The sequence below is a fragment of the Artibeus jamaicensis genome, unplaced genomic scaffold (genome assembly GCF_021234435.1).
Source record: "Artibeus jamaicensis isolate MK-2021 breed Jamaican fruit bat unplaced genomic scaffold, CSHL_Jam_final scaffold_612, whole genome shotgun sequence".
NCBI lineage: Eukaryota > Metazoa > Chordata > Mammalia > Chiroptera > Phyllostomidae > Artibeus > Artibeus jamaicensis.
The window spans coordinates 6714431-6727836 of NW_026522049.1; the positions used below are offsets into that span (position 1 = coordinate 6714431).

A 13406-nucleotide genomic window follows, 5' to 3' on the forward strand; every position below is an offset into this window, starting at 1 on the left:
AAAAACTAGTTAATTTTTGCTCTAATGCAACTGAACACTAGGGAGGCGCTCTTGAGTTGTACCCCTTTCTTCCAGTTGGGATGGAAAATTCCCCCTAAAATTTTGTCTTGAGATAATTTTTAGGCTTCATAAAGAAGGCAAAAGTTGCAATTAACTTATAAAATTGAGATTTTGCTTTTATTTAGAAACCATTTTACCCAGGGGGGTTGTTAATTTTTAAAAAGATTAGTACTAAAATGAGCTTAAAATTCTCTTAAGAATTATCCCCTCTTCAAAATGGCTTTATAAAACAGCACTTCCTGTCCAGAGAGGAAGTTATTTTAGCTCAAGGACTGAAATATTTAGCAGATCTTTAGACAAAAGGAACAAATTACATTTCTCTCTGGCTTAAAAAGGGTGCTTGAGCCAGAGGGGGTTAAGAAACCCTCCCCCTTCCCTCTGATGGGGTGGTCTGGAGGGGCAGAGAGGTGTGGGGTGGGGGGTCCTTAGGCTCCCTGGGATGAAAGATTTTTTTTTTTTTTTTGGTGGAGATGAAGGGGTGGGTCTATGGTACATCACCTGAGTTGTGGGGTAAATGTAGAGAGTGTCAATCAAAGGCAGAGCTCTCAGAGCTGGGAAGGAGGCTCTAGATGGCGGCTGTGCCTTAGAGAGAGCGCGCTCTGCTCCCTGCCTTCGCCTCACTTTACGCAACTTTCCCTAACTTTCGGGCAGCCTCAGGGGGCCCCCGCAGCCCCCTGCCTCTCCTGGTGACTTATTGGGGTCGATTCGAACCTTTTTTAGGGAGAAAAGCAGCTTTTAGGAGCTTTCTTTTCGTGCCTTGCTGGAAAGAAGCAGCCGTACTGAGAGCCCAGGTCGTTGTTTTTTCCAGCTTAGAAGCCATGGCGCACCTCCATTTTTGTGCGCTCTCCTAATGAGGTTTTTTTTCTTCGTACCCGTTTTAGTATTAATTGTTGCTTTATTTTTTTTGAACAGTCAACATATTTGAGGGCTATTTTATTTATTTTTCGTCCTTTAGCGGGGAATTTTGTTTTTATTTTTAATTATTTGGGCTCTGATATTTTTCTACTACTAGATAGGATTCTTGCTTTGGACCTACTACATGGATCAGGTAAGTTCGTGATCATTAGTGATTATTTTAAAGATTTATATGTTAAAGTTTGCTTTATTTTTTGTAAAGATGAGAAATTCCTGTATGACGCAATAAGATACAGAGATTGTTATTTGTATCCAGTGTGTTACTTTGAGAAACTTTCCTTATTGATAGAGATGATTGCCCCTGTTCGGTTTATCCCCCTCTTTTTTTTTTTAAGGTAAAAATAGAAATATTTTGTTTTTTGGTGCTTACCGCTGTTGTATTCTAACAATATCATTACGTGGTCAGGACTTTGTTCCTGATAATGAAACCATAGCTAGAAGCTGGGACCTTACCTTTCTTTCAACTTTTGACAGTAAATACCTGGGCACAGGACTTCAAAGCAAACACAGATTCCCCCTCCCCCTTAATATTTAAGAATTAAAAGATGATGAGAAATAAGGACAAAAGCCAAGAGGAGGACAGTTCGCCACACAGCAATGCATCGAGGTATGAGCTATCAACTTTCTTCCTTTTTTCTTTTTTTGGGGGAAACCTCAGCTTACATTGTTTACCTTGACAGACGAGGATAGCTGTCTGTGTTATTTTAAGTATTTTAATAATTTGGATTCGTTTTTTAAAGCGTGACCTTGAGACTGCTAATATGCCACACCCTAATTTTTTGGTAGCAATTTATGAAAGTTGAGTTGACTTAAGGCCTCTTACAGCAGTCTAAAGGTAAGGTACCTTTATTCAAGGGGGCCTTTTTTTGCAAACTACAGTTTTTCTGTTAATAAACTTCATGTTTTAGGTTTTTGTGCTGTAGAAAAATGACCTTGTCGGTTTAGCCATTGCTGCATTGCACCATTTTACATACAAGGCAAATTTTTTCTTTGAAGAAACTAGGATTCCCAAACTTGTAACTGAAGGCCATAGAGGAGCCTTGTGGTAGTAAATTATAGTAAATAGACATTTGAGAAAGTTATATGAATGAAAAAATGTACATTTTAAAATGAAATTGCAGATGGAACCCTTTGACTGATGCCTCTCAGTTTGTATTTTTACTTGATTCTATATTTCTTTTGATACCTTTGACATTTTAAGAAATTTTTTATGATTTATTAACATTTAGGCAGTGGTTACAGTTCCTGCATTTATGAAATTAAATCTGTGATCCCAGAAATCCTGGAGTACTCCTAATACACTTCTGCTTTGTGTTTGTTACTGTGATTAAAATTGTATATTTTACATTTAAAATATTTTAAGGTTACATTTGTATGCTTAAATTCAGACAATGTTTTCTGGTTGGTAGATGTAGTGTAGTATATTATCCTGGCACTTTAGTTGTAGCTGCTTTACATTTATTGATTTATTTCGACAGTGCCTTTTGGAATGCTTTATCTTCTGAAGCTTACAAATGTACTGTTAAAATCATGATTTGTTTCACATTTGTTGGAATATATATTAGTGCCTAAAGAATAAAGCCTCTGAGATGTTTGTATGATCTATATGTTAATTTTTAAAAGTATACGAGTGCTTTTTTGTGTTCTTATAAATTGTCATGGTATGAATTTTAAATCATGGGGTTAACAAGAATGTGATAATTTTTCTTCCTACTTTTGCTTTTACTTTTATGATTTTATACAAATAACAGTTTGCTATTGGTTAGTCAATATGAAAGTTTTTAACATGGTTTATTACCAATGTTGAATTTTATGTTTCATTTGACTTCAAATAGTTTACCCTTTTTTTCAAAAATACCATTCCACATTCTTTTGCAAACTGAGTTGTCACAGAGTTTGGTGCTGTCTTTTGAACTCCAATGTCCTTGTAATAACCCAGGTTAGATTTAGGACAGAGAACCTCTCCATTACTAATCCCAAACTGACTTTTCTGAAAAGTCATAGTGATTTGAAGAAATAAGAATCCCCACAGGTGTTTGACACATTACTAAAGATACAGTACCTAAAATTGTTAATCCCTTGAGTGTGTTTTGCATAGTCTCACATGGCTTTTGGTTTTCTTATGCAAGGGTTGTGGTTAATGTGGATCAAATTGTTTTCTAATTAAAAAGCAAAAGCAGTGTTACTATTCTTTTAATAATTTCTTTCACCTGGAAAACGACTCTGAAGCTATCATTTATTTACCTACTGGCAGTGGGGTTACATCTTAACAAGCATACAGTGTGTTTTTAAATGCATTTTGTCAAGTATATTTTGATTCCTGTACCTGATGAATGCCCAAAAATACTTGCAAGACTCCTTGAAGACACCTTAAAGTTCTAAATTTACTTGAATTATGCTTACCCTAAATTGAATACCTTAACATATGTACGTAATTATGACATCACTTCTTTTAAACTTGTAAAGATAAAGGGTATTATTGGTGTTTTATTGTAGTACATTGTTATTTTTGTTTTTAGTGAGCTAAAATAAAGGAGACTGTCTCTAACTAGTACTTTGTTCCTTAATCCATCAGAATTTCCCCGTTAAGGACCTGTTTTTAGGTCACAAAGTCCTATAATATTTACTACAAAGACCACTTCTGCACAAGAGGAAGGGAGAAGTTTGCAGGTCAAGTAAACTTTGGCCTGAACTACTTTAGGAGCTGAAGGGATTGAGTGCAAGTTTACTCTTTTTGGAAAAAATTCAGTACTAACCAGTGGTTATGTAAATTATTACTGTATTTTATTGAAGTATATATTTAATACAGTTATATTTTGTATAGCATGGCTTTTGAAGAGTGAAATGAAAGTTAACTTTCAAAAATAAGGTTTAAAAAATAGTTGTTTACCTGTAAAGTTTCTAAATATTTAAAACAAAGTTGCAGTGATGGGCCTCTGCAGAAATGTATACGACACACATCTAAATAATTGACATTTTCAGGTGGCTTAAGTAATAGCAAATAAGGGAAGCAGGAGAGAAGGGAACCAGAATGGAAGTGTGTGTGCACACAAAGAGTTCTGTGTTCTAGGACTCCTCCGCCTTTGCAATTTATCCTAAGAACTGAAACCGTGTATTAAATTTATCTCCAAATTGCCTCTGCACCAGATTTATTTTGGTAACCTGTGGTACGGTGACATTCAGCTTTTAGCAGCTATTCTGAAACCCTGGGGTGTCTGAAAATGGTAACTGCAGTTGCTTTTGTGACTGTAAAAGTCAGTTTTTTTTTAAGTGGCAGCCATTTTATGACACTTAATTCTTACGGATCGGGAGTTTTCACAAGACTGAAAATAAAACGAATTGAAACCTGAAATACCAAAACCTCTTTTTCTCCCACCTCTCGTGTTTTGGTCCTCTGGTGCTAAAATAAAGGGCATCTTGGTACTTAGCCCTGGCAGAAGCTCTGCGAGCCCCTGGCATCTTGGTGCAGGTCCAGCTCAGTCACAAAATGGCTGTTCCTTTGTGCCGCAGCGCTGACAGACATACTGCATTGCACTGTGTACTCGCCAAACAGCAGGAAGTTGCCGTGCCGAGTTCAAAGGCCGGCCGGCGCCGGCGCCGAAAGCTGATTGGCTGATCGCACGCTTGGTAACAGCAGGTCAACAGCGTCGGCTCCGCCTCGTGACGTCAGGCGTCTCGTCGCCGACGTGAGTGAACGTGGTGACGTGCTGCGCGCGCAGCCCAGGTGTTTCCTCTTCAGCCCCGCGAGTCGCAGCTGGAAGGGGCCGGGAAGGAAAGGGATCTTTAGTTCGGACCTGGCGGGATCGGCGTGGGGAGTTTACTACCCTGAATGATTTCGCTCTTGTTTCTTCCCACCTTTTCAAGCCGTCTACATCCTGCAGCACGTATTCTTTTACTTTTCCTGGGAATGGTTTTCCTGTTTTAGAAGTACCTTCTACTTTTGGAGAAAGTAAAACGGGCCAGTCGGAAACCTTCAGATTAAAAAACTGCCCGTTTTTACATTTTTTGCTTTCTTTACTGGTATCCTAGCGGCGGCCCCCCCCCCCTTTTTTTTTAATGATCAGTGTGATTAGTGAGTTTAGTTTTGTTTCTATTGACCAAAACTGGGCCACTATCAGAGGAGACATTTTTATATAAATCAAAACGTTTTAGCAGGTGTTAGAGCTGTTTTAATACATGGCTCATAAACAAAGGGATGATTATTTGAATTTGTCCCCGTGTACTTTTACTTGGTACCATACGTTTTCTGAATTGGCATTTGATGGAGTAAAGTTCAGGTCAGTATGTCCATAGTGGTTTATTTTTAAGATTAACAACGGGATAGTAAAATAGAACATCTCTTAAAGTTTTTCACTTTACCTTAATATTAGGTTAACTTAAAAAAAAAGAATACAGCTTTAGGCACTCATTACTGTGCAAATAGATGTCAGAAAAACAACCCTTGAAGCTTTAATAGCACATACAAAAGAAAAGTGACTCCTGAAACTTAGCTGATAGTAGAATCACTTGGCAAAGTGTTGGAAAACATCTCAGAATCTGCATTCTGGAAATTTTCATTCAGTCCCAGTAAACTTGTGAAAATACTATGGTGATTCTCTTGGCCCGCCTTGTTTGGAAACCCTTGCAAGGATTTCTGAATTAAAAAACAAACAAACAAACAAAAAAAACAGTTTACCAACAACAACATTATACAGGCACAGTTAATTTAAGCATGAAGGGAAGGCTGTATTAATGTTTTTTTCTCTTGTACCCAACCAGAGGTGGTTTTGTAAGTCAGTGGCATACTTTTAGTACTAACAGGAGGGAAGTGTCATGTAGTTGGCCATAGGATGAATGTTTTTTGAGTAAAATATTTCGAAAGAGATGTGTCCCATATGAATGTCGCTTTATAAAAGGTGTGAAAATCATTGTGGTTTTGTAAGTTCTCATAGTTTTGGTAACTTTAGGAAGAATTCTTTGGATACTTTATGGAAACTTTAAGTGAAACTGGGTTTTTATTTTGTTTTATAGACTTGATCATCAGAAGTTCTGTAAGTGATTTTTAAAAACATTTTATTTATTTTTAAAGAGAGGGAAAGGGAGGGAGAAATGGAGAGAAACATTGATGTGTGAGAAAAACATGGATTGGTTGCCTCTTGTACATGCCCCAACTGAGGACCTGGCCTGCAACCCAGACCAGTAACCTGACTGGGAATTGAACTGCCAACCTCTTTTGGTTTGCAGAAGGACACCCCAGTTCACTGAGCTACATCAGTCAGGGCTGTAAGTGATTTTTTAAAATGTGTCAAATGTAACACATTTAACAGCCTTAGGGACAAATACTGAAGAACTTGATCATAATTGGTGTTTATTTTTAGAGAGATGGGAAGGGAGGCAGGGGGAGATGAAGAGGTCTGTTGCCTGTCTTGAAGTGGCCCAACTAGGGGCCAGGCCTGCAGGCAACCCTGGGCATGTGCCCTGAATTAAACCAGCGACCTTTAGCTTTGAGGGATGACACCCAACCAACTGAGCCACATCCTCCGTGGTTAGGGCCTTTCCAATTTCTTGAAGTTCATGAAAAGCAACAAGAACAAAGGTTTTTTTTTTGGTTTGTTTGTTTGGTTCATTTATTAAGATTAAATAGTTTCATTAACATTTTCGTATTTGGTAAATTCCTTTTTGTGTTTTCCTGAAATTCCTAAAGGTGGAATACAATTGTCAGTGAAGTCATGCTCCAGAATCTAAACCATTCTGCTGGAGATGCTTTAGTCTAAAATAGGTATCAGTACTATGTGAGTTAAAATCTATCTGATAATGTGGCAATTTATCTATGAACTGTTTGCATGTCAGGTGAACCAAATATATTTTTAAAGAACCAGAGTATGGTTCATTGAGGTCTGTTCATTGAGCCTTTTCTGTGTTTTCCTTCTGTGTCCACAATGGAAAAGTGTTGATCTCTCTGTTTTGGATTCTTGCTTTGAAAATCTGTAGTTTTCGATTGATATTTAGCTCTTTGGAGTAACATCTTTTGTAAAGATTACATCATCACAGGAAGGTGGGCAAAACTATGATAAGGTTTTAGAAGGTATTGCTGGACAGGCATACTTGGGAGTTTAATTGCATTACACCTGCCAGTATGTGAAATTCACAATTTAACAATTAGTGTTTTCCTCGGCCACCCCCAAAGACAGCAGTTCCCTTACTTTTGTGATGAATCTTGAGGCCACCTGAGATTTCCAAATTCCAGTCATTTCTCCCATAAAATGTGGCACAGTAAACCTTTTCCTAATGTCAAGATGTGTGGCTGCTCTGTGTGACATCTGTTGAATACTTTCATTTTTAAAGGTCTTTTTTTCTGAAAACCTTAAGAGTTCAGTTAGCTTTTCTTGAAGGGGGGGGCACTTTAGCAAAGAAACAATGTTGTTTTTGGTGGTATTTCATCTCTTGCCACAAAGCCACCTATGAGAGTTAACAGTTTATTTTTCTTTAAATTTTTCAATTACCTAAGTTATTTTGTATATGAATAAAAATAACTATGTTGGCTCACTTCTGCTGAGTACTTGTTACAGCTGAGCAGTTTCCTCCTGCACCAGCCTGACTGGGCATTGAGGTCAAATTTGTGCTTCAGCAAAAGTGACTCACCAAATGCTAGGGTTGGAATACATTGTGTAAATGTCTGTTAGGACCTTTCTCCCTATTCAGTCTAAAGTCAAAAGTAAGTTCTAGTACTGTCTACCTTTGAGTGCAGTTTATTAGGTGAGTGACAGCATTACTTTATGAAATAAATCATGGAGGAGTGAGGTGTGTTAAAGCCATCCATGATAAATTTCTTAACAGTTGCAATTTAATATTGTTAACATTTTTGGTTAAGGGTCACTTTTTTTTTTGGATACTTAAGCAACATCTGGACTTTATTTCATATTGAAAATATTGAAATTCTTCCCCCCCCCCCCCCGAGAGCCCCCCCTCCCCCCTTATGGTTGGGTACCCATGTGATCACTCTGGCCTTCAGGCGTGAATACTGAAGAAGAGCCCTGGGTAAGGCATTGTTCTAAGGAGAGTCCAGATTTTATACTTTGGATTCAATTCTAGTGAGTTGTTTGGTCTTTGGTGATGTGTTTGTTCCCTCAGGGTCTGGCAAGAGTGTGTGTACTCTAGTGCTGAAAACTTTTCCCCGAATTGAGGCCAGTGAAGCCTTGCAGTTTGCTCTTATTGAGAGTGCTTCATAAGGAAAAGCTGTTAGTACTGTTATTTTATTCCTAATGTTTCATTTTACGTTCTAACCCTTTTGCACTTTCTAAGCCCCGTTATAAGAGCTAGGTTGTCCCCGAGAGCCTCGGTTGGACTCCTGGTCTTCCCGTGACAAGGGTCTGGTCAGGTCAGTTACAAGATAAGTTCCAATGGTTTTAAGGAATGGACTTTCCCTTTTACTTAATTGTAGCTGTGTGTATTTTGCACTCAAGTCTCTCCTACAATTTCTTTCTGGGAGTACCAGCCTTCAAGGGCATCTGTGATTTCTTTCTGGACTCAAATAGCCTCTCATTTGAGTTAGTCCTATGCTCTTGGCAGCCACCCTGAGCAAATGCCCTTTTTCCTACTCTGGGGCTAGTGATTATTGCCCCGGCCCACCCTCTACCTCAGTTTCCCTCTCAGGCTGAGTAAGAGTCAACAGCGAATGCTAAAGTGCAGTGCTGGTTGGGTATAAATGGAACAGCAATAATATTTACAACTAATGTTTATATTGGCTGCAGCTTGCTTTTGGTAATCGGTCTGCACATTGGCACTGTATATTTGATTTAGCATAATGTCTGAAGTCCAGTTTATTGTGTTAGAACTGTATAGTCTCAATATTTGCGGGGGGTTTTGGCATTTCTTTCACGTCCTTCCTTTCCTTTGTGGTCAATGAGTGGGTTGTGTTTTTAAAAAGAGAGAATGGGCCCCAAAAGGAGTCACTTGTGTGAAAGCCCTCACATGGCAAACCAAGACCTAGTACCTAACCTAATTGTACTTTCAGCCTTCCCCAAGAGTGTGGCTTTTAACCAGTCAACCTGGCGGCAGTCTGCTCGGTTTCATCTCGGTGTGCCTGTGGAGGGGGGGGGGCCTTGCCAGAAACCGTGGATTCCCTGCTGATAATTTTCTTTCACTGCCCCCTTTCTGCCTTTAAATCCTTCCTTTTTGTTCAGCCCTCTGGAGCTCCTCTCTGCTTGCTAGCTGGCATGCTGCCCAATTCCTGAATGATTCCATAAAGCCAATTAGATCTTTAAATTTAACTCGGTTGAATTTTAATTTAACAATTGAATTCTGTTCCTTCCTTTTTCATTTTAATATCACATCTGAGAGCTTCTAAAAATACCAGTGGTCAGTTCAACCCCTGGGATCCAGTTAACTTAAAAGCACTCCATGTGTTTTACATTTGCATTTGTTTCCATACATTTCCATGTGTCTCAGAGATTTTGATGGAGCCCAGAATTCTTGTCCTTATATTGTTTTCTAACCCTTGGTCTTTCCTTTGCTTATGCAGTATTCTCAGTTCCCTTTCTGGGCGGTTTTAACAGCAGCTTGAGTTGGGAGGTCTGGAAACAACATGGGGGTTGGGTCTTCTGCTTGATGGAAGAGGAAGTTTCTGCATCGTGTCCTGCTGGATCCAGCCGTAGTATACCTTTAAATTGTGTATACCGATGGGTTTTTTCCCACCTGAAGTTGCTTTAAATTCTAGTGCTACCTCTTCCCCTTTTGAAATACCTGCAAAAGCTCGGTTTCCAGAATTAACTTTGAATTCATTCGCAGTCCATTCAGAACTCCCTTTCTCTCTAGCCATTACCAGGTAACTAAAGCCAGGGGGCTGTGTGAGTGGACGTGGCTGCGCTGGGGAGCAGTTAGAGTGGTGTTTGTCACTGTTGGTGGATTGTGAAATGTAACCAGCATTAAAAACAAAATGAGAGAATAGCATGTGAAAGTGAACCTCAGGGTTTTGCAGTTCGTTGGGTTATTTCTTTTTCCTTTTTTAAAAAAATTTTATGTATCGATTTTAGAGAGTGAAACATGGACCTGTTACTTCTCCCATTCATGCACTCTTGGGTTGGCTCCTGCCTGTGCCTGACCCTGGATCACACCTGCAATCCTGGTGCCCTGGGGGACCGGCCTCCAACCAATGGAGCTACCTGGCCAGGCCTGTTGGGTTATTTCTTAAGTCCAGCAGTGTTTGTAATGCCAGTAATCTTTTCTTTTGGAGGGACTGTAGCACATGGTGAGCAGTTTAATTAAAGTAACAGTAGATTTACATTTGACTGAGTGCTGTTTTATTTAATGTGGGAGTTGGTGTAGCAGAATGGCTTAGTGACCTCCTTAGAGGTAACCAGCTCTCCAGAGTAACCGACAGTGGTCAGTGAGCACTCTGCCTCTGCGCGTCTGTGGGTGGTCCTACACCCTGCTGAGCTACTTCATACACCTACCTTTCTCCTCCTTTAGTTAACTTTTGTATACTTAACAAGAATTAGTAGCTACTTCTCAAATTTGTTTATGCTGATTGTGCTTCTATTCACACATTTCAACTAAATATCAAACCACCCAACCAAACGAGCTTGAGAGGTGTTTCACTCAAAACTAAATAGATTCCTTTGGAAAAATTTAGCGATAGCTTGGTGCAACCACTTGTACCTGTGTCCTTTGTATATGTTAAATTGAGTAATCCGCACAAGTCTGTTTTGTAGAGGAGAAAACCGAGGCACAAGGTAGAATAAATGGTAGAGTTGCAGTCAAACCCTGGCGGTTTGGTTGCACTTAACCGTCTTGTCAAAAGTTGCTGTCCACCCTGACTGGTTTGGGTCAGTGGATTGAGTGCTTGCCTATGAACCGAAAGGTTGCAGGTTTGGTTCACAGTCAGGGTATATGCCCTGGGTTGTGGGTCAGGTGACCAGTAGGGGGTGTGTGAGAGGCAACCAGTTGTATCTCGTACATTGATATCTTTCTCCCTTTCTTTCTCCCTCCCCCTCTCTAAAAATAAATATACTTTAAAAAGTTGCTGTCAAATTAGATGGGTATGAGGACACTCTATGGGAGATTGTGGAACATACTAAAAATCTAGAACAATTCTGTACTCTGCTTACTTTAAAGAAACCAGAAACTCAAAATCACTGCACTGTAGGTGTGATTGGTGCCAGACAGACAGTGTTGTTCAGCAGGCCACAATTTTACATTAGAAGACTCACAGTTAAAATGCAGCTGCTGGTGCGGCTCCTGTGTGCTAGTTGGAGAAGCAGTTCCAGGATGGCGGGGTGGGGGGGGTGCGGTGGGCTGCAGGAGGTGGTGTCCTGGAGACCTAGGAGAACTCTGTCCTTGCACAGTTGGATTCCCCTTCGTGAAGATTGAACTTTGCTCCCTTTTTTTGGTGGTTCTAAACCTAGTTTGCAAATAGACTTAGCACCAGAATCACATAAAAAGAAACCAGCCCACACTTGATTAGATTTTAGGGCTTTAGTTCTGTCTGAAGTTGCCCAAATGGGTCTGCTGCATAGCCAGGGTTAGGATTAGGTGTGTCTTCTAGGGGAGTAGTTCTTGAATGTGCAGTACGTATCTCTTAGGGTGGTTAGAATGAAATAAAATCACACTTCAACTAGGGGCATCCCCTGCCCACCCCTGTGACTTTTGACAGGGTGTGGAGACATTTTTGGATGGACTGGGGTGCAACTGGCATCTAGTGGGTGGAGGCCAGGGGTGCTGCTAAACATCCTACAACACATAGGACAGCCCAACCAATCAGTAATGCCGCACATGAGAAATTGGTCTAAAACGTTCAGCAGGTTGCTTGACATGGTGAATGTTGACTGTTAGTAAGAAAGTTGTGAGCACTTGCCTTTTCTGTTTTTTTTTCTTTCCTGTGGTGTGATGCAGGGACCCCACTTCCTGTGACATTCTTAGCATAATTTATTATTGAGGTTAGCACCCATGCCTTGGAAGCTTCTTTGAACCTCGGAGTGGCTGCGTTATAAAAGTCTAAAAATTATAGTGTGGAAGTTAATAAGGAAAGACAAGACTCCGTGGGCTGAAAGGAATTGCTGTTCAAACTAGGCCATCTCTCCTCAGGGTTCTAAATGGATGCGAGTAGGTCACTTGAGGATGGTGGATTAAAGGGAGAGATTTTCCCCTCAGGATGCCTTTTTTTAACTGCTTGTGGGTTGCAGAGTCTCTTAACCTGCTCTTGCCTGTGTAGAAACTTTTCCCTTTCCTTTATGTAATCCTTAATGCATCGCCAGGCCTGGGCTGGGTAGGTTGTCCCTTGTCCATGCTTCTTGTTATAATTCATTTTGCTCTGATGACTTGTCAGCTTGAGTGTCATTTGTTTGACGCTCCCCAAGGAATATGATAAAGATGACTTCTGTCTGGCACCAGTTGGGAATTTTGGAAACATACTTACTGAAGGTAGACCCCCCAGCCCCCACCTCACTTTGCCACTGGATTCCTCAGTCTGAGAGGTACTGATGGGACTTGGCTTTCATCCCCTGGAACTGTAAGCGGCATTTTTGTTACACATAGGCCTTTTTCTGGAAAGAGGATCCATATGTTACCAGTGTTGAGTAACTTCCAGAAGAACTGTCGAACCCTAGGTGAGTCTGCTCTTGAATACTGATCAGTCTGTAGTGTTAGAAAAAAACTCTTTTTTGAGAAATTCAGAAAAGTGCCAAGAATACAATTAAAGTTTTAAGAAAGTTGGATGTATATGGTTTAGCCCTTCTCCCCAGTCAATTTCATGAAATTGGCGTATAAGACATTAAAGCATACACGGTTTACATAATATATTTTATTTAAAAAACATAGTTTTGAAATTGTCATGTTGATAGTTATAGATCTAATTCATCCCCTTAGTTCATTGCATAGTATGAATATTTCACATTTTATATTTCATACATGAACACTTAGGTTTCGTTTTAATCTTAGGAGCAGAGCTCTGACCAACTTGTATATCCCACCTGCTGCATAAGTTGGATAATTTTCCTAGGTTACATACCCACCCACAGGTTCAATTGCATGATACATGTGGATATTTTGAGGTTCACTGAATAATGTCAAGGTGCTTTCCAAAGCTTCTACTGATTACTTTTTCAATAATGGTATATGAGTACTATTTTCCCTACTTTCTTTTTTTTAAAAAATTATTTACTTTTAGACCAAGGGGAAGGGAGGATTTAGAGAAGGAGAGAAACACCAGTGTGTGGTTGCCTGCCACGTGCCCCCTACTGGGGACCTGCCCTACAGTGCAGGCATGTGTCCTGACTGGGAATCAAACTTGTGACCCTTTAGTTCTCAGCCTAGTGCTCAATCCACTGAGCCACACCAGCCAGGGCTATTTTCCCTACCTTCTTACCATTGTTTAATATTATCAGACTTCCAAAATTTCTGCAAAGGAAATGAGTTTAAAATAATCTTGTCATATACACATCCCAAATTATGGGTGA

At 39.9% G+C, this 13406-nt stretch overlaps 1 protein-coding gene across 8 annotated transcripts in view; it reads left to right on the forward strand.

Moving 5' to 3' along the window:
• Positions 1-521: 521 nt before the first annotated feature.
• Positions 522-13406, forward strand: part of CHD2 (chromodomain helicase DNA binding protein 2) — an 84294-nt gene continuing 71409 nt past the window's right edge. For 2 of the 8 annotated variants that reach the window (XM_037145076.2, XM_037145079.2), the window contains exon 1: positions 4209-5252. In XM_037145076.2, the coding sequence (XP_037000971.2) occupies positions 5152-5252 (101 nt within the window). In that variant the 5' untranslated portion in view covers positions 4209-5151. Of the gene's footprint in view, positions 1109-1449; positions 1583-2204; positions 5253-13406 lie in introns of those variants that run through there. The other 6 variants (XM_037145078.2, XM_037145084.2, XM_053658839.1 and 3 more) reach the window with 6 other exon arrangements.